Raw genomic sequence first — 21,232 nt, forward strand, 5'->3', positions numbered from 1 at the left:
CATGTTTGTGGTTGCATGTGCATAACACCAATAATAAAACTAATTGAAAAACAAATCCAAAGAAAATGGCTCCTTCCATTGCCATTTGTAAATGCTTGGTGAATCAGTCAAATTTTGATCTTAGGTGGCAGCCTAAGATCGGGGTCTTTCCTTATGGAGAGCCTCATAAATTCAGTTCCCCATGGTGACTGCTCGTGCCCCAGATCGCTAATGTAAAGTTTTCCTCTGAGTTCTGTGCAAAGTACAGTACAGAGGAATTTGTTGATTTTGTCATTTCTGCGAATTGGGAGAATTGAGCTGATTCTGAACCCAGTGTCAGTGGTTTGTAAAGGTGCCTTGTTAATTGAACAAGCTAAATGTAAGAGTAACCCCAGGAAGTTTCAATGTTTAGTTTAATTTTGATTGCATTTTAAACAGTGTGTATATTCATGTTGCGTGTATGTCTGTGTTAATAAGACATTGTATTATATTTGCAGTGGCCAGTGTGGGGAACTTTGACCTTCCAGATGTTGCTAAACTGCAACTTCTATCATCCCTGACCATTAGTCATGCTTGCTAGGGGATGGCAGTTGTAGTTCAGCAACACCTGGAGGCCCAAAGGTTCTTCACTCCTGAATTGGAACTGCTTTTGCTTTTTCCAAGAGCCCAGTTTAAAGGGAAAGAAGAACCCATCCCTCTCCCAAATTCTGTGCTATATGCAGAGGTCTCTGGAGTGGGGAGGCTCTTTTTGCCTAGTTAACACTGGAATTCGGATAAGTTGCATGAGTCTCTGTCATTGCTTCTGAGATCTCTCCCAACACAAAGTGCAAATTTGGATAGATTCCTGCTTTTGCTTTCTTTGTCTAAAACCCATCAAGAAATGAGAGCAAAGACTCTGCCCTGTGTGCTCGTCAAAGGACTTTAATGGAGGGGTTGGTTCCATAAATAATGAGTGACTATCAAGCTATATCAAACTTTATAGGCCCCTGGACCCAATTCTCTTTCGAATTTGGAAGGAAAACTTGTACACATTTTGAATAAGCAAGATCGGACCACTTGAATAGAGTTTATGGTATAACAAGAGCATGGGAACAGCATGTGTTTTGTTGTTGTTGTTTTTAAAAAACCTTTCCTCTTATGCAGCCTGCTGATAATGCACTTCATATATAGGTCATGCAGCTTAGGTTTTTATATAGGCTATTATGTTGCCCCCTCCTCAGGGGGGTAGACTTCACACAACAAAAGGGATCCCACAGCAGAGATTACTTTTAACAGCTCAAGACACTGAGCTCAAGCACACTTTGAGTGCTATAGCAAGTGTGTGCTAGCATCCATGTGCATGGACTCTGCCATGGGCAATTGGTGGTGCTTATTTGTAATAATCATAAAGGATATGACGTAGGGTATATATCTCTGCGCTGCTCTGGTTTGCCAGAAGCAGCTTAGTCATGCTGGCCACATGACCCGGAAGCTGTATGCTGGCTGCCTCGGCTAGTAAAGCGAGATGAGCGCCGCAACCCCAGAGTCATCCACAACTGGACCTAATGGTCAGGGGTCCTTTTACCTTTATATAGGAATCTATAGCCTGGGCAACCTTTCATATGTGAGTCCCATTGCATACTACAAAGCCAGGTGCCTCTAGTCAACTGCATGCAGCTGATGATGTTTGTTTGTAATGACAAACATTAGTCTTTCAGTACAAACAAAACGCCACCTCTAACGACTGGACAACGTGCAAAGAATACTTTTCCCGAACAGCGAGGCATGGTGCAAACCAAATAAACAATTATTAAGCAATTGAGGATAAATGAGCACATTTAGGGGGTGGAGGGTAGTTATTGTCTAGTTCAGGCATCACCAACCTTTTTGTGCCTATGGACACATTTGGAAATTTGAGAACATTCCGTGGACAGCAGTCACATAATGACTGCCATGGGAAGGGTGGTGGTGGTGGCATTCAGCACTGTAGGGGTGTGAAAAAACAAAGAAATGGCCGCTATTGGATTTTGGCATAATGGAAAATGATTGCTGCATCTAAAATAGTGGGGAAATCCAAGCACAAAATAGTGCAGCCATGACACAGCTGTCCCATCAATAGGGATAAAAGGTCAGCAGTGCAGTCACTCACAGAGCGAAGTTCTTTGCACCTCATCTCTGGATGGGGAGGGTAGGCACTCAGTCTTGGCACCAAGTGCCACGTGGGCATCTTTAAGGAGATGTGTTCAATGTAGGAGAGGCTGAGGCTCTGATTCTTGTGCCCTGTGGATTTAGAGGGGATATAGACCTTTCAGGGTTTCACAGAAGTACTAGCAGCAACATTTCCCCTCAGTTAGTAGCCTGTAGTGTAGTTTCTGCTCCTTTGAACATGGTATTTACTATTGGTGGTGATCTCTCCCCCTGCCCCCATACAGTGGTACCTCTGGTTAAGAACTTAATTCGTTCTGGAGGTCCGTTCTTAACCTGAAACTGTTCTTAACCTGAGGTACCACTTTAGCTAATGGGGCCTCTCGTTGCCGCCATGCCGCCAGAGCACAATTTCTGTACTCATCCTGAATCAAGGTTCTTAACCTCAGGTATTATTTCTGGGTTAGCAGAATCTGTAACCTGAAGCATCTGTAACCTGAAGCCTCTGTAACCTGAAGCGTCTGTAACCCAAGGTACCACTGTACTTTAAAAATATTCTCTGGAAGTAGTCCTGGTATTCTGACTGGATGAATGTTTTGCCCAGTGAAATGACCCAGCAGAACAATGACAACAAAAAATAAAAACCCTAACAAATGATTAGCTAAGGCATTTGGCACAGATTCCAGTTTTCCTTCTGGGAGGCAAACTGCCAGTCACACCTTTTAAGTAAGATTTCTGTTCCTTCCCCTTCCTCCTGTTGGGTGTGGTCTCCCATGTTTCCTCAGTCCTTTTCAAGGCATGGCTTAATCCTGCAGGGTACAGTCTCCTTGTAAAGTTCCCACAGGTTATTAGGGTCCAGAAGAGCCATTTTAAAACACACACACATAAACACACACCAATAAATATTTACAGACTTAAACCCATAATCTTTATTGTTCCTGAGATGCAGAGGGGCAATATAATGTGATCAGTCTGGTACTAAATCTCATTTGACAAACTCACTCAGGCTTAAGGGCTAATGCCACAACATTCAGAGTTCTGTTTCCCATGCACAGCAGGTGAGGCTGTGTACCACATTGTGTTTCCAGGGAAGATTAAGGATGATAAAGGCAACTTAGAGACATTTCCTTTCTGGAGAAGCAACCTCCCCTTCCCCTGCCCCTGGTCAAGGATCACAGTACAGTACTCAGGACTGGTCAAGTTATTTATTTCTGTGCACCCCACCTTTTCAATTAAGGAATTCAAAGCAGCAAATACAACCCTTTTCCCCAAATATTTTTTTATCATTGCAACAACCCTGCAAGGTACCTTGAGCCAAGTAATAGCAGCTGACCCAAGGCCAGCTAGTGAGCTTTGTGGCTGAGTGGGAATTTGAACCTGAGAAATCCCACAGGTACCTCTCACTGCAAGTAAAAAATTTAAATCAGTAACCTTTTGTTGCCTTTTCATGGTACTCAAAACCACCAGCTGCACTGGCTTCCTCACTCTGCCCAACGACAGGAACATCTCTAAGGTACCTCCCCTACTTCACTTGATACATATACTGTATATATACTGTACTTCTGGTCGTTAGCAGGATAATGCAAATGACCAAACTGGGGTGGGTGAAGGGGAGAGAGAGAGAGACAGAAATAGTTGTTCCAGGTAGTTCCAGGCATACCAAGGTAAATTCCCACTTGGTAAATAACTTTGTTGATGGCAAGCAGGGCAATGTTAACAATGGCTAAACAATGAAGCTATTGTTTTGTCATAGATTTGTTTAAACTGTGTGATAGTCCCTGCTAATCCTTTAATTAGCATGTGTGACAGCTAATTAAGTCAGACCCTGTGTGCTGGGCAGACATCTTTAATTCTTTGAAATCAACATGGGTTCAAAGGTAATGGAGTCAGCCTAATTTCCTTTGAGGTGAGAGCCTGGGGGGACTGAGCACAACAAAGCATCAAATAACTAGGTGTGAGAATACAGATGAGCAGGGCCTCTCTCCTAAAACCAGGGCTTAGGGTAGCAAGGTGAGAACAGGTGAGATGTGGCTTTTCTTGGGCTGGGCTGGGGTTAGGGAGGCTAGCTGCAAGGCAGGGGCGCTGCTGCCTTTGGAAGAAGCTGGTGCTGCTTGGGGCGAGATGCTTGGAACCACCCTCCCACAGGAGGCTATGGTTGTAAATGTGTGTAAACAAACCATATATCATAAAGACACCATAAAGACTGTGTCCCCTTGTCCAAAAGTGAACACAGACTCTGGGTTAAGGCACACCTGCAACCCTTGGAATCTAGCACCGCTTGGAGATTGAGGTGACACATAGCAGTATTGTGCTAGGGAAAGTAAGGCAGCAGATGCTGGGAACCTTGCAGAATGGCCGAGACCTGGCTCAAGGCTTGGTGTGAAGGGCGATGTCTGTTTCTTCAGGTCCAGAAGGCTGGTGCCCCTTCCTGGCTCAATCAGCCCTTGATCTGCCTGGCCCATTGTCTTCTCTGCTCCTGCTATGGCCCTAGGATTGAGATGGGGAATCTCTTGTCCAGGAGCCAGATTTGGCCCTCCAGGTGTCTTTGGCCCTTGGACTGTCCCCAGACTACACCACTCACTGGCCCTGATTTGCACCCTGAGTGTTTTTGTCGGCTAGAATGTGTTTGTAGGGGCAGTACAAGAGTCAGCTAGAAGCCCAGGTAGATGGTGTGGGGACTCCAGTCCTGGGGTAGGGAAACCCAGATCCCATGGTTTCAGAGTTATTGGTAGAGTCTTCTGGGCAGATCTTGCTCCACATCATGTTTGAGGTCTGGGCAGAGCTGAACCATGGCGGGCCACAGCTGCATTCACCCTAGAACTGCAAATACAGTACAGATGAGCCTCTTCTGTTGTGTTTTGGTTCTGATATCCTTTCATGACAAGGGTTAAGGACCTTTTGGTTCTGAAACTTGGGCCACATCTGCACCATACATTTAAAGCACTGTAATACCTTTTTAACATTTAGTCCCTCTTTGCCTGGAACTCTGGAAACGGCAGCTCTGTGAGGGGAATAAGAGACTTCTAACAACTCTAGGCACCCTTACAAAACTACATTTCCCTGGATTCTTTGGGGGAAGCTGTAACCATTACAGTGATATCACCGTGTTGTAAATGTGAGACTTTTTAGATCTCCACCTCTGATGTTGTGTTTAGATATTAGAGGTTCTTGACATTGCTGCTTATTTCTTCTATTCTACTGCTGCTGTTTGGTTTGAATTTGGGTGCTAACTTGGGTTCTATCATTTAAGCTTCAAGAGCTACGATTTAATGAAAATGTACATGCATTGTTTAAATCTGCCTTAAGCATTTTCTTAAAGAAAGCTCAGGAAAGGTGGGCTGATAATGAGATTTTGGTAATGCTGGGTAGCATTACTACCTATTACTGAGATACAGCTGTGCCTGAACAATATCTATAAATGTGGGTTAGGTCAGTATATTTTTTTTATGAAAGGCATTCATTGTTCCAGTGACATCACAGAAATGCACAGCAACCAGCCTTTGAGGAAACACAGTTATTTTAATATCTCTGACAAGTTTCCTGGCAGACCTAAGCAAACAGCTGAGTTAAAATCCCAGCTTTTAGATCCCTTAAAATGCCATTTTCTATATCTGTTGTTGCAAGATCTTGATTTCTGTGTAATGACAGTTGTACAACACTACTCAGGACAGTGTGGAAATGGATATATGTGCTTCCACAAAACTATTAAGAAACTCTCTTTTGATTTCAATTGTCTTATCAGGTTCTGGGACTCTTAAAAATATATATACAACCCTCAAGGAATTTTTACTACATGATAACCATCTCTCTCCCATTGCATATACACCCAGCCCTCATTCTAAAGTTCCCCGGGTTCACTGGAAAATCCCAGTAACAAGTAGGCTACAAATGTGGAAACCTGTGGCCCTCCAGATGTTGTTGGATTTAAGCTCCCATCAGCATCAGCTAGGGTGGCAAATGATTGCAGTTGATGGGAGTTGTCCTCTAGCAACATCTGGAGTGCCATAAGTTCCACAGGCCTGCCAAGAGGGGAAAGGTTAAATCAAGGGTTCATAGTCTAACCATACTTTCCATAAGTTGCCTTGTGTGAGAGTTACACCTAGGTCCCCAGCAGTCAAAGTTCTGCACTACCAGTTGCTCCTTTGGATCAGCTCCAACCTTCATTTTTAAATGTTAAGGCTCTAGATCAGGTGTTGGCAGCGGCCCATGGGGGTCGTTTAACCAGCCCATGAGCTGCCCCCGAACCGAGTCGCCTGCTCGGCGAGTCCCCACCCGCTGCGCTAAACCAGCGTGGCGTGGGGACTAACTTCCGCAGTGCCAAAAATCGCACATGCGATCCGGCCCACGGAGAGATCTCCACCGGAGTGAACTGGCCCAGGCGAGGTAAACCTTGCCAACCCCTGCTCTAGGTGGATGCCGTGACTTTTAAAAAATGTGATAACCAAATGGCCTGGGGCAAGCCAGAATCCCAGAACACAATGGGGATGTAGTAGACAATGTGAAGGCAAACTTATAGCTGTGCTCATATTCCTTTGCTGAACTTTTAAAGTAGTGGATGGATAACCCATCATGTTCAGCGAATGCCCTCCAGCAATTGTTGAGGTTTTATGTGGTGTTTATTTTGGACTAGGCAAAAAGCCATTTCCAAGCATGTAAAAGTCAAACATGGTTTGGCTGATTTCAGAGATTGCCAAAGGGCAGACTCTTCACATTGAAAAGCAGTAATTGGGGTTATGGCTATGATGATTTGGGAGGTGCTCAGTGCTTTAAAAAGAAGCAGGAGGTCTCTGGAAGGCATCCTTTTGAAATCTGATAATGTTTTGCCACATTGCATTGCGGACGGAAGTTAGTTGTTTTGACCCAAGTGTATTATTGTTTTATTTCTTCTTTTTTAAAGTGCTTTGTTTCCAAGCATATGTTTTAAGGAGAGGAACAATGGCATGTCTGATGCTGGGTTCTGCAGCGGCAACATGCAAACTCAAAAGGCACATTCACACACACACACACACAAAGATTAATCAGGTTTTCCAGATCTTCTGATTTCAAAGTCAGGCATAAAGTTAGCAATTCAGCTTGAAATTGGGGGTGGTGGAATGGAAATGGGTAAGATGACCAAGCAAAATTTGGCATTTCTCCATCCCACCCCAGTCCTTGCGCTACTTTCCCAAAGGTGGGTAAGGAGGTACCTGACTTTGTGAAGGAGACACAAAGACTCTGGCAATGACCTAGAGCCCTCCCATTTCCTTCCCAAAGCTGGGAAAGTGCTAGCTAGGCTTTGGAACAGAGGGAGAAGGACTCTAGGACCCTGTCAGAGCCTCACGCCTCCTACCCATAGCCCAGCACCTAGCTCACCCTGCTTTGAGATGGCATCCCCTTGGACCAATGTACAACCCTAAATCTCTTCCAGCTGTAAGGCTAGGTTCTGTCTAACTAACAAGTGTTTCTCAAACTTGGGTTCCCAGCTTTTGTTGGAGTACAGGCATAACCTTCCATCATCCGTTGCTAGCTGGACCAGTGGTCAGGGATGGTGGGAATTGTAGTCATAACAATAGCTGGAGACTCAAGCTTGAGAAACACTGAACACTTCTTTTGAGAGTGTTGACAAGCCTATAAGTAGAGGTGATCCAGTCAACACTGTGTATTTAAACTTTGAAAAAGCTGTTGATTATTCACCACCCTGAAAGACTCCTGATAAGCTTAGCAGTCATTGAGTGGGTTGGTGGGGAAGAACAGGTCCTCTTATACATCAGTAATTTTAACCACTAACTTGTTTAAGAAAAAGTAGAGAATAGGGATCAATGGGCAGTTCTCACAGTGGAGGCTTTTAAGAAGTGAGGTCCCTCAAGGATTCATATTGGGACCAGTGCTTTTTAAGTTGTTCATAAATTAGTTTGGGTTGAGCTGCTTGGCAGCCAAGTTTACTGCTGACACTCAGTTGTACAGGAGGTAAGAACAGAAGGGCATTGCAAAGAGCTCTGAAAGAATCTTTTCAAAGTGCATGAATGGTAATTAAATTAGCAAATGTTATTCAATGCAAGCAAGTGCAAAGTGACACATACTATTGCAGAAAATAAAATCCACTTATACGCCTATGGAGTCTGAATTGGTGATGAGTGACTAGGAATAAGATCTTGGATTCATAGTTAGCTTAATGAAGATTGTGACCCAGTGTGTGGCAGCTTCAAAAAAGGTGAAGCCCAGGTAAGGAATAATTAGGAAACGGATTGATAATAAAACTGCCAGTATCACAATGTTGTTAAACAAATGTTGGACACACTTGGAATACTGTGTACAGTTTGGGTTTGCTTCATCTCAGAAAGCATATTGTGCAGCTGGATAAGGCCCAGACAAGAGCAACTAAAACAAACACAGAATAAAGAATTATGCATGGTTTGGAGAAAGTGGATGGAGAAGTTTTTCTTGCCCCTCTCACAACTAGAGTCATTTAATAAAGTTGAATGTTGGGAGAGTCAGGACAGAAAGAAGAACATATTTGTCTGGGTTACATGGTGGAATTTTCTACCACAGGCCCATGTTGGCAAGGCCCACTAACTTGGATGGCTTTAAAAGGAGTATATTCATGGAGGACAGGCATCCCCAAACTCTGCCCTCCAGCTGTTTTGGGACTACAATTCCCATCATCCCTGACCACTGGTCCTGTTAGCTAGGGATAATGGGAGTTGTAGTCCCCAAACAGCTGGCAGGCCGAGTTTGGGGATAACTGATGGAGGACAAGGACTATCAGTGACTACTAGTCAGGACCTCTATATATTAGCTCCAGTATCAGAGGTGGTATGCCTCTGTAGACCAGTTGCTGAGAATTACAAGTGGGGATGAGAGTTGTTGCACTGAGGTCCTCCTCATTAATTTCCCACAGGCCTCTGCTTGGCCACCAGTGATTCCAGAGTACCTGAGCCTCCAGTCTGAGCCCACAAGGATGTTACATTATTGCATTAACATCTGGAGGGCACCAGGTTGCAGAAGGCTGTTCTGTGTAAACCTCTGGATAGGAGCGCCTGAGGGAAATTGAGGATGGCAGTTTGGTTGATGACTTATTTGTGAGATTCTAGAAGCAATTATCTGGATGCCTTAGAAATAGAATTCTGAGCTAGGTGAATTTTGCCAGGAAGATGACACCAGATATCAGCAGCACAGGACTTGTAAGTTAAATTTCATTTACCAGTAGGTATTGTAAGAGGGTAAGTTGCTCCCCTCCCCCCCAACTTAGCAGGTAGCGTAATCATGGATTCGGGACTTTTTTAGCTGTGTGGGTTTTGGGGTTGTTGTGTTTTTTGTTTTTTGCCTTGTGCTGGGTGGTCTTGGACAAATTGTTGCCTGTCCATTTTGATTATCTTTAGTAAAAACAAAAACAAAAAAATCGGAACAGTGATCTACCTTACAGGGTTGTTGCTAAGACAAAAAGACTGAAAATGCTTTTGCAATTCTTAAAAAATGTGCAGTAGACTGCTGGTTTCTTTTGTGAAACTAGTCCTTTCTTGAGGCTGAAGAACATGCATAAGACTTTCTGAACAGTTTAACAAACTTTGGAATATTTGGACAGTGTATGTTTGGAGGCAGTTAATACGTCTAATTTGATCGGGAAATATTTTGTTCTTGTACATGAACTTTTATAAAGGACTCTATGCATTATGCTGTGTTGTATAATGAACGATCATTTGAAGTGCTTTTTAAAAACATACAAACATTCCCACAAGCAAGCTTTCATACTGTGGCTATTGCTGCAGAATAATTATTAGTTTTAAGTATATCTGTCTAAAGTGCACCTTTCACTTACATTAATAAAGCTACCCTTCACATTCCTTTGAATACCTTGCAGAAGTCTTCAAAATAACTCCTAATTCTGCTCTCCTAGTTCATTTATTATTATTATTATTCCTCCCATTTTGCCCTTTCCACTGTCTATTGTACTACATGCACTAAGTAAGCTTGCTAGGATAAAATCTGGACAGCAGAAACACTCAGTTTAATTTTGCAGAGCTTGTGTTGGCTCCCACCTACCCGAAGGAATACTGGCTTCCTCATGTTAAATACATATGCAGCTTGAAACAGTGTCAAGTGAGAGGCCCATCTGACAATCTCTGCCTCCCTGGAGTAAAACCAGCTGCTTTTAGTTTACTTTCTTGTCAAGTTATCGGAAGCAATGTGATCTTCTAGGTTTTTGCATCAGAACACAACTCTGCTGTTCTTCCCCCACACTTTTCTTTTTCTAAGACAATAAGAGGTTGTGTTCGGATCATACCAAATTAACTCTTTGACGTTAGGTAGTGTATATTTTTGTTTTTTAAAACACAAAAATATATGTTTTCCTGACGTGAAAGGTTCTTTGCTTTCCTTAAGAATAAAATTAAAATATGCACATTTTAGTAGTATAATTATTGAATACAAAACTGAAGCCTGAATGCCTCTATCTGCAGATAAACAAATGTTTTATAAATATTAAATGCACACTGTTCAGAGAAATTCAGCATTATTCAATACAAGCTGCTCATTCATTCATTTCAATTTAATTTGTAATCTAATCACAGCACTAAAAAGAAATTACTCAAACCAAGCACATTTTGTAGACAACTTGATCTTGGATATATTTAAGTCTTTATCTTCCCCAATAGCTTATATGGATCTATTGTCTCCTTCCTGTATCATTTCATTCCAGTTGATATGAAATATGTTCCACTTTTCTCTAAATCTATCATCTTGCTGCCTGCCTTCCCTAATCCTTATTATATTTGTAATTTGATCATCTGAATACAATACAATACAATACAATACAATACAATAGCACTGTGATACTTCTTTAAACAGTCATAGCTCCACCTAAAGAATCCTTGGAACTGTTTTGTTTTTGCTGCTTCTGTTAATTTATACCCTGCCTTTTTCCTGATGTGACTCAAGGCGGCTTACTGATAAAAACAAGAATCTTTAAAAACACAGAAAAACCAATCATTAAATTACAATTAAATATTGATAGAATTAAAACTATATTCATATATTAAAATTTGTTTAAAACATGCCAGTAAGTACAGGTGGAGACCATTTTAGGCTTGTCAAATTGTGACGTGCTATTGCCGCCATGTGGGTCCTTTTGGACCCAGAAGAAGGCAGAACGATGTGGGGAGGGGTGGACTGGGATGGGGGATGCTTAGAATCATAGAATCATAGAGTTGGAAGAGACCACAAGGGCCATCGAGTCCAACCCCCTGCCAAGCAGGAAACACCATCAGAGCACTCCTGACATATGGTTGTCAAGCCTCCAAAGAAGGAGACTCCACCACACTCCTTGGCAGCAAATTCCACTGTCGAACAGCTCTTACTGTCAGGAAGTTCTTCCTAATGTTTAGGTGGAATCTTATATATGCATGGGGGCCAGGAACGGAACCCTTGTGTGAAATGGTCACTCCCTGTGCAATAAAACCAGTACAGCAGCAGTGCTTTAATTCAAAGCAGTCAGTTCCTAAAAGCCTGTTGGATCAAGAAAATTTTCACCTCCGGCAGAAGAACAACAAGGAGGGAGTCAGTCTAGCTGCTCTAGGGAGGGAGTTCAAAGTTTGGGAGCACCCACCAAGAAGGCTCTTGGTAGTTTGTTAAGGGTGCTGAGAGTTGTTAGAAGGCAACCCACCCTCAATTCCCCTGATAGAGCCACAGTTACCAGGGTGCTTTAACAAGCAATCTTCTCTTCCCAGGGAACCGATGTATATGCTGTGATTTATAGGAAGTAGACCTATTAAAACTAATGAACATGATTAAGGTAGTTCATTAATTTTGTGACTCCTGTTCTTAGTTGAATGCCACCCGCCGTCTCCATGGAAATTTCCCACATGTATTTAGCTCTTCAGAGAATAGCTCCTCCAAACTGGCCTGTTGAAATTCCAGCATGCCTCAGCATGTGGAAATAGGTACCCAGTATGTCCGTATCATTTAAATCGCCAGAAACAAAATAGCTGGGTGAGGAGCAAATGCTCAGGTGAGGAGCAAATGGATGTAGAGGCAAAGTGACAGAGACTGCCCACGAAATGCCACAACAGATAAGACAGAGTCTGCCCTCTCCCCCAATGCACTTCCATGCCAGCAGTGACTGCAGATGTAGAAGACATTTTTTTTTATTGACGGATTCTCTATGATAAAACAGAAACCCATATTATTATTATTATGTTTAAATGCCGGGCACTGGTATTTTGTTGAGAATTATGTCATGTGGACAATGCAAAAAAAAATTATGTGCCAAAGTAACACTGATTCTGCAATAAATCTCTGTCTGGAAGCACCCCAAGTAGTTTTATGCAAGAAGAGCTTGTTCCATCACCTGGTGACTGCACAATGCACCTGATACCATCTCCCCTTGATTAGACCTCTGGCCTTTTTGCAGCCTGGTAGATACTCTTCCACCAGTTCTCCCACTGGACCTTCCTCTGGCTTAGCTCATGAGGAGAGGGAGAGTGAAGGCAAAGATTCTGGATCCTTTGAAGCAATGTACAGGCTTGTCCAATGCCCAAGGTGAAATGTCTGGGCAAACTGGGCTGCTTAACATGGTTCTTCAAGTGTACTGGGGTTTCCTGCAGGTCCAAAGCCTCTTTTTTGGATGAAGTTCTCCAAGCGACTGGGTCTGAGGGAAGCACTGTAGCTTAGCAAGTGGCTTTGTTACAGAAGGTCCCAGCTCCCGGTTCTGTACTATCCTATCTATGGTGGGATGAGAACTTTACAGAGGCTGAATCTCATGTAGCTTAAATATGCCATTACCATTTGTGATATTACCTGTATGTGCCTCCAAGGCACACACATGAAGGGAAATGGCTTGAGGACCTTGAAGCTAGTCCACTGCTTGCATCATCAGTCCTAAATGTATCCAGTCTTAGCAGTTCACACTTGGTGAGGTGTGTTTAGTTTTCACTAAAAAAAAGTTGATCATCTGAAACCATTACATCTTTTCTAGTTAATTTTTTGAGGTTTTTTTTTTTTTTTTGTATTTTCTTACTCTCTCAGCACAACTCCTACCTGAACATTTTGGTGCATTGCATATGCATTTCAAAGCCACCATCAAACACAGATATACTGTATGCATGTGCTTTTTTGATTGTCCGCCAGTTGCCCAGAATGTTTTGTCGCCAGCTGCACAAGCTTTTGCAGGTGACATGACTTCATGTGTGATTCTTGGCTCAAAAAAGCCCCAGTGCCTGAGACCGCAGAAGCAGCAAGAGTTCAGCAGTAATTACCCACTTCTAAAAATAGTCATGTTTTATCAGACCTCATGCAATGCAGAGCAACAGGGAAAGCGCTTGGAGCTCTTTGCTGCGAATGTCCTGATGGTGCTTGAATGCCCTATGGTCTGAAGAGATGTCAGCACCAGCTGAGGGTACTCAGCACCCTATTAGCAGGATTGCTAGAAGTCTTTGGAGGAGTGAGGTCCACATGGCCATTTTCTTAAAGTGGTGACATCAGTGGTGTGGTAGTAAATGCTGGCACTCTGTGACAGCCATAGCCACGCCCCTTTATGAACTTTGTTTGGCCAGTGCATAATATGGCTTGAACACCAAACTAGAGTTTTTTGCACATTTTGAGCATTTTCCGCTCAAATCCTGCTTTGCTTAACATCTAGCCTGATGAAGACTACTGGTGGACTCAAAAGCCTGTTCACTGTTTTGTGTCATTTTGCTTGGGACTTTGGAAATCCTTCTCCACACCCTCCCTTTTATCCATGCACGCCATGCCAATCTACCTCTTTTTCTGCCTAGCTTCCGTGATGGGTTTCTCTCAGAATAAAGCTTATTTATTTGGCATGCAGAAGATTAGCAAATAGCACCCCAGGATCTGGCCTTGTTGCCCTGTTGTTAAATAATTGACAGAACCTCATCCCTACCTGCCTCTGCACCACTGAGTGGCATTGTCTCAATTTAGACATCACACTAAACCATGGACTGCAATAATCATAACTTGGAACCCAGACTGTAGTTTCAGATTCCAAATGTACAACACAAACCATGTTCATGCCTGCTTTTGTTTTCAAAACAATGTGTGCTCCTTCTCACAGACTATTCCACAAAGCTCCAAGCCATGGTAAGTTGGTTCAAATGGAGCCTTAAGCCCAAAAGCACTGGCTCCTGGGGCAGAGATTGACATCTCTTTGCTTCTCTTCGGCCCTGTTGCTGCTGCTAGTGGAGCAAGGCAAACCATAAACCCAAGTTCAGATGACAGGCTAAACCAAATCATGGTTTATCACAGCAGCAGCGGGAGGATTGGGGGAGGAGCACGGTGACCATGATCTCCTCTTGAGGAACCTACGGTACTTGTTTGTGCATTCTCCTGAAGACATAGTTTGGTTTAGCATTAGGTGTGAACTGGCTCTATGTCTTTCCTTCTGCACATTCAAGAGAGAGAAAACTTGGCCACAAGCTTTTAAATAGTTTTCTTTTGCAGATTAATAAACTAAAGCATTAAATGATTGATAGATTTGGTGAGGAGGTTAATCTGTAGGGTTGATAATTGAAGAGCACCGTTGTTCTACTTTTGCATCAGTTCTGACTCTGGTTTGCTACTGAAATAGAAAGTGAAAAAAGTCAAAGCCAAGATGGCATTTTGCTTCCAGCAATGAGTGCCGTCTCTTGATTTATTGCAAGTTTACCTCTTGCTTCTCTCAGTGGAATGTTGTGAAGGTTTGTGCAACCTGAGTATCTGGAAATGGCAGTGGCAGAGGTAAAAACCAGCTTATATTTATTAATGTTCTTTTTAAGGAAGAAGAGTGAGCTGTAAAATTCCAGGGTGTTATGTTTATGTAGCCTTCAGGAAACTCTAAATCTAAATACTCTAAATCTTGTGGCACTGTTTGGCACTTAAAGGTTGCCAAACTTCTTGTGAGATGAGCTTGTTTACTAATGCATCACAATATGCAACTGGTGAAGTAGTCTGTAGCTAACAAAAGTTTCTGCAGCAGTAAACCTGGTAGTCTTTCAGGCAGGAGTGGGGAGCCTTTGACACCCCCCCCAATAGTGTTGGACTCCAACTGCCGCAATCCCTAGTCAGCATAACCAGTAACAGGGGATGTTGGGAATTCTAGTTAAGCAACATTCAGAGGGGCTCAGTTTCACCAGCCCTTGCTTTATGATCTTGTTCACACTACAGTGGTACCTCGGGTTAAGAACTTAATTCGTTCTGGAGGTCCTTTCTTAACCTGAAACTGTTCTTAACCTGAGGTACCACTTTAGCTAATGGGGCCTCCCGCTGCTGCAGCGCAATTTCTGTTCTCATCCTGAAGCAAAGTTCTTAACCCGAGGTACTATTTCTGGGTTAGTGGAGCCTGTAACCTGAAGCGTCTGTAATCTGTAACCTGAAGCGTCTGTAATCTGTAACCTGAAGCGTCTGTAACCCGAGGTAACCCGAGGTACCACTGTGTTGCTAAACAATGACTTGTCTATAACCATCAGGTTATGCATTTACCTTGTTTGAGCCATCTCTTCCAACAGCTCTAGCTGAAGGGTTGGTCGCTTTACAAAAAAATCCCTAAGGGCAAATTGGGTATATTCATGTCCTCCACAAACTATGTCTGAACCCAAGTCCTTTATGTTTCACTGAGGACAAAAGGAGGCAACTGTCTCAGCTGAATGACTTTATAGGCTTATTCCTTGGTTGATCTTTTTTTGGTTCAATGTGCTAACATGGCTAGTCTTCTGGAGGATTTGTTTGTGTGCCCCACATCATTTTTACAGGATCAGTTTCTTTGTAAGGAGGAAGTTTTGGAGATTTGTGCCATGTTTATCTCATTTGATTTACAAATATACAAGCTAATGGGAAGGGAGGAGCAGGCATGTACCTGGGCCAGCAAAATTTTCCAAAAGCTCAGCCCTCTAGATCTCTCTTTCTGGCCTTTGGGATTCTTACCAGGTCATCGTCCCCAGCCACCCCTCCTTTCTCTGGGTCACACTCGCACTCGCCCTGCTTTGCATCCTTCTTGTGTGCCTTTGCCAGGCAGGATGGGTCTTTGAACTCTGGAACTGCCTCTTGCTTCCCTGGAGAGAGATGGGTTTGTGAGTGTTTATAGGCTACTGTAGGAAGCCAAGCCTCCCATACAAAGCTAAAATTTGCATGTGTTACTCTGCTCACTTCTGTCTCTGGCCCTGCACACTATAAGCACGTGGCCCCCAGAAGATTTCCCAGAAGTGAATGGGGCCTTGGCTTGATAAAGGTTCCCGACTTTTCCAGAAAGTGGAAAAAAGTTGCCTTTTCAACAAGTGAAAAGCCCAGCTAGACTCAAGCAGCCACATCAAATTCCAGTTGCTACAGAGTTTCCTTTTATTTCGTTTACAGTAATGCTAGGAAATTCTGTGCCCTTTAGAAATAAAAGTTCTTGGCTTTGTTTGTTTGTGGCATGCAGGTTAACTTCTTGGCTGGTTTTGTGTTCGTTTTAGACTCTGAAAGCACAACTGTTGTTCTCAGCTGGGCACTTTCGTAGGGTGCTCTTTCAAATTGGAATGGTATGCACATTCCTGGTGTTCTCTGGAATGTCAAAGCGACATGCAGTTAGGACCTCCAGACTGGCTTAGTTCCCTGTGGATAAATTAATTTGACTTGGCAGCAGCCCATCTCTCCCTTGTTATCGCTCCACTGAAAAGCGGCTCTCTTCTTCTGAGTTTTATCAACAGCAGTTCAGGCAATTTGAATGGACAGATCCTGTGGGCTGGCACCAAGAATGCCCTGTACAACTTAGTGGTATGCCAGAAACAATGAGTGTCATTCCTGGTTGTTGTTGTTTTTTTAAAAATACACCTTTTGGTACCGCTCATATTGAAAACTAACCCTCTCCAAGGAAACCATGGAAACTGTAGTTCTGTGAGGGTGCTGAGGGGGCTTACCGTCAGTTGAGTAATGAACCCATATATTTCTTTCCAAAGTGTGGGTTTTCTTTTGCTGCAGGATGTGAGATGGTTAGGGACAGGGAGGCATTCTCCTTTGAGTAACACACAAAGGATCTGTACTAGCTGTCTATAGGCTACAAAGTCAAATTCTTCCTCTTAATACACAGTCTGGGACCAGCTTACCTTGCACCATGTATCCCTAGCCAATCTTTGTCTTCAGCCAGACAGGCACTATTGAGGGTGCCTTGCTCCTGCAAGAAACAGGATGTTTAGTGCATCTGTGCCTTGGTTGGGGAATTTGTTGCCTAATTAATACAATATCAAGCCAGCACTTTGTTTCAAATGCCTGCTTCTGATGTGCCTTGCTCAGTCCGTCAGTTATTTGTGAATCGTTGCCCAGAGGTTAAATTACTTTTGTGTTGTTTTTATGGATGTGTGATGATTAGCGCCAAGATACTTTGTTTGTTTGTGGTATTTAGGTATATAAAGCAAGCAGAACAAAGGATAACTTGTAGCTGGGACAGGTTGAGCTAGCCCTAGGCAGAGTAGGCCCAGCAGAGATCTGGCTGCTCTTGATCCTGAACCCTGTCCCGCTGATCTGAAATGAGGGCAAAGCTGGGGCGAATTTATTTGTTCTGGCTTCTCAGTCTGCAGCTCTCCTAAGCGTTCCTCAGAAAACAGGGCTGCTGATAGGCCTACCCAAAATAGCTTAAATTTGCTTCCTGGCTTTTCAGACCCTTTTGTTATTGCACACTTCTGTGACTTTTACCTGAGCTATGAGCACATCCTTTTAGGGTGGATGGAGTGCCAGCCTGCCGTCTTATATCCAGTCCAAGAGACAGTACTGGTTGCCAGCTTATTATTCCCCCTTATCCTCAGTGTCACCATCAGTAGGTAGGAGAATGGAGACTCCCCCTACTGCCGGGCTCCTTGCCTTTTGCCCTACCTGGCACTGTGGCACGCCGGTGGCACTGTGGGTTAAACCACAGAGCCTAGGACTTGCCGATCAGAAGGTCAGTGGTTTGAATCCCTGTGATGGGGTGAGCTCCCGTTGCTCGGTCCCTGCTCCTGCCAACCTAGCAGTTCGAAAGCACGTCAAAGTGCAAGTAGATAAATAGGTACCGCTCCGGCAGGAAGGTAAACGGCGTTTCCATGCGCTGCTCTGGTTTGCCAGAAGTGGCTTAGTCGTGCTGGCCACATGACCCGGAAGCTGTACGCCAGCTCCCTTGGCCAATAAAGCGAGTTGAGCGCCGCAACCCCAGAGTCGGTCACGACTGGACCTAATGGTCAGCGGTCCCTTTACTTTTACCCACCACTATTCCCCAGTTCACTGTGTGACATAAATTTCTTTTTCCATTCTGTCTTGCTGTTGGTCTGACAGTGTTCAAGAATCATTCTGTCTTGTGGCTGCTCTATAGCTGACTGGCACTATAGAAGCGATCTTGAGGAGACTTAAAGCCCTCCCCTCCCCCACTCCCACTGGAAGGACATTTTGCCAAATACACATTTTAAAAAAGCAGACAGCAATTTGAACTGGGCTGTTGTGTGGGTTTTCCCCGTGCTCTAGAGAGTGATCTCATTTTAGCATGTTTATTACTCTTGCATTTAGTAAGCTTTTAAAAAAAACATTTTTAAAATTGTCAAGCATTCCAAATATTTTATTTGTAATTGTCATCTATTTGTTGTTACTAATGAGCTTATGATACAGAAAGCACTGGAAAATAATTCAGAAAATTTTCGGCTCTGTACCGCTGGCTTGCTGCTTCATTAATAAAAGAAGTGTGTGAGCTAGAGTATTGACTACACAGTTTTTCTGTAAAACACAGAGCAGTTCCTGGCTTGAGGCAAGCTTATTCCAGAGAGCAGAATCATTTCTGAATTGTTTAATTAATTTTGAAAGTATCCACGGTGTGATTGGCCATCCACACAGACCCTTGTCAAAAGGTGTGGTTTTCGTTTCTGTTTTCTCTTTAAAAGTCTGTTTCAATTTTCTCCTCTATGTCTGTTCTTTGACAGTGCAAGTTACATCCCCTTGCTTGCATGACGCTGTACATTCGTATTTCCTTTCTGCAAAAAATAATAATCTATGAGGATTGGTTAAGGCAACCTTGCATTATAGCACTACCTTGATAGCCATAGGTGACAAGGAATTGTGTGCAGGCATGTTAGGAGGCTGGTGAAGGTTGGCTTAGACAATATTGTCTGTTGGGCTTGCTCTACACGTGCAGCAGAATGAGGTGGTAGATTGGCTGTAGCCCTATCAACAAATACCTCCTAGCAGAGAGAAAACTAGGACATCAGAGAGGTCATTCTAGCCAAGCCCTTTGCCTGATGTGCTGGTTTTCTAATTGCAAAAAAAGAGGTGTAATGCAAAGGCAACATTCAGACTTGCTGTCTCAATTAGTCCAGTCCATTTCCCCATCCTGTTCTGCTGCATGTGTAGACCATGCCTCTGCCTTCATCCTTCATGTCACTGCAGTGTACATAGCTCAGTGAGCATCCTACCAGAAGCTTCAGACGTGAGAATCAACTTGTATTTCTCCCTCTTGCTTCCCCTTTCAGCCTCTATACTCCAGCATGCCAAGGAGCTTAGCTACCATATTTGGAGCTTGTCTGCCTATCTTCTGACCTCACATCTGCTCAGTGGAGGATTTGGGTGTTTTTACTTGTCCAAATATGGGAAAGCTGCTTGAAGAGTCCAGCATCTGGCCTGAATCGGAAGTAACACAGTGTTTGTAGTGCTGCTTTTCTTAAGAGTAGTCTCATTAGCTTAAAGCCAGCCTCTTTTTAAGCTTATTTTCTAGTGAGAGGAGTTATCTGGAGATGGACAGATGTGCTGCCTGAATCCTACAGTTTCATTATACCAACATAGGAATCTGTCTTTATACTGAGTAAGACCACTGGTCCATCTAGCCCAGTATTGTTTACACTGATGGGCAGCAGCTCTCCTGTCCATACCTGGAGATTCCAGAGACTGAATCTGGGATCTTTTGCATGCAGAGTAGATGTTCAACTACTCAGCTTTTGGCCCTTTCTGTAAAGGAGTGTGTCCTCCATTGTCTCTCAAGACAGATGGGTGCCAACAACCCAGGATATTATCCAGTCACGAGTGAATAAATAATGTAGGTTACATTTGGGTGAGAAATGGTAGTGACCATGGTTAGATGCTCCTGTAGGCCAGGAGTAGTTCACTTTGTTTATTTGTAGAAACCTGCCTGTGCATTATGATTGGCCTTGGAGAACCTTCTTGTAGTCCCACCCATAACAGCAATTTGGTTGCTGGTCACAGGCTTAGCTTGGTATGCCAAATGTGCCCCTTCCTGCACAGGGATAGCTTGGCCACCAGGATTCATGCACTGATAACTTCACAATTGGACTGCTGTAATGCCTTCTTTGTGGGGCTTCCCTTGAGTCTGGTCCATAAGGTGTAGCTGGTGAGAACCTTGCGGCCATGATGTTGATTGTAGCACCCAGTCGTGTACATTATTGCACCTGTGCTGAGGGAACTTCACTGCCTGACAATCAGTTACAGGGACATGTTCAAAATATTGTTACTAATATAAAAAGCCTGAACGACTTGAGACCAGGTTACCTGAAAGACTGCCTTTCCTTCTATATAGATGTGCAAAATCACTTAGATTGCCTGGGGAGATTTTACTCATGGTAAACACTATAGAGTATTACAGGGCGGTAAACCAAAAATGGGCATTTCCTACCATTGCCCCTGCACTGTGAGGCACTTCCTTCCGTTGCACATGAAACATTACCCATCAGTTGCTTCAGAATGTCTTGTAAAGACATACCTCTCTTCCCCCTCACCCCGGGCTTACCCTGATCCATGAGATTTGATCCTGTTATTGCTAAATTTCTCTTCCCACCTGATTCCTATATATATATATTGTTCCAGATTAAAAAGCAACAGCAGGACGTGTGTGGCTTTTTGGAAGTCAACAAGATAGAGTATGAGGAGAAGGACATCGCGGCCAATGAAGAGAACCGCAAATGGATGCGGGAGAACATCCCTGAAAACTGCCGGCCGACCAGTGGGAATCCTTTGCCTCCACGAATCTTCAATGATGGCCGGTACCTTGGGGTGAGAACCAGCCCTCTCTTACCTGCTTTTTGGAAGGATACAGGGGGAAATTCTCCTGTGCAAGCCCTGAAATTAGGGCTGAGAAGAAATCCTCCATCCTAGTCCAAAAGTGAACATCCAATTTTCAGGAGCCAAATTTCGGTTTGGGGTGGGAGGATATTGTGACAGGGGGCAG

The 21,232-nt window shown here is 43.6% G+C and overlaps 1 protein-coding gene across 2 annotated transcripts in view; it reads left to right on the top strand.

The window, feature by feature from the left end:
* The window catches only part of SH3BGRL (SH3 domain binding glutamate rich protein like), a 39,687-nt gene that overhangs the window by 5,635 nt on the left and 12,820 nt on the right, over positions 1–21,232 (top strand). For both annotated transcript variants that reach the window (XR_014507271.1, XM_083424158.1), the window contains exon 2: positions 20,872–21,057. Coding sequence is in view for 1 of the 2 variants with exons in the window: in XM_083424158.1 (XP_083280284.1) it covers positions 20,872–21,057 (186 nt within the window). In the remaining variant the exon portion in view is untranslated. The remainder of the gene's footprint in view (positions 1–20,871; positions 21,058–21,232) is intronic.

Source organism: Podarcis tiliguerta (genome assembly GCF_965153285.1).
Source record: "Podarcis tiliguerta genome assembly, chromosome: Z".
In the NCBI taxonomy this organism is placed as follows: domain Eukaryota; kingdom Metazoa; phylum Chordata; class Lepidosauria; order Squamata; family Lacertidae; genus Podarcis; species Podarcis tiliguerta.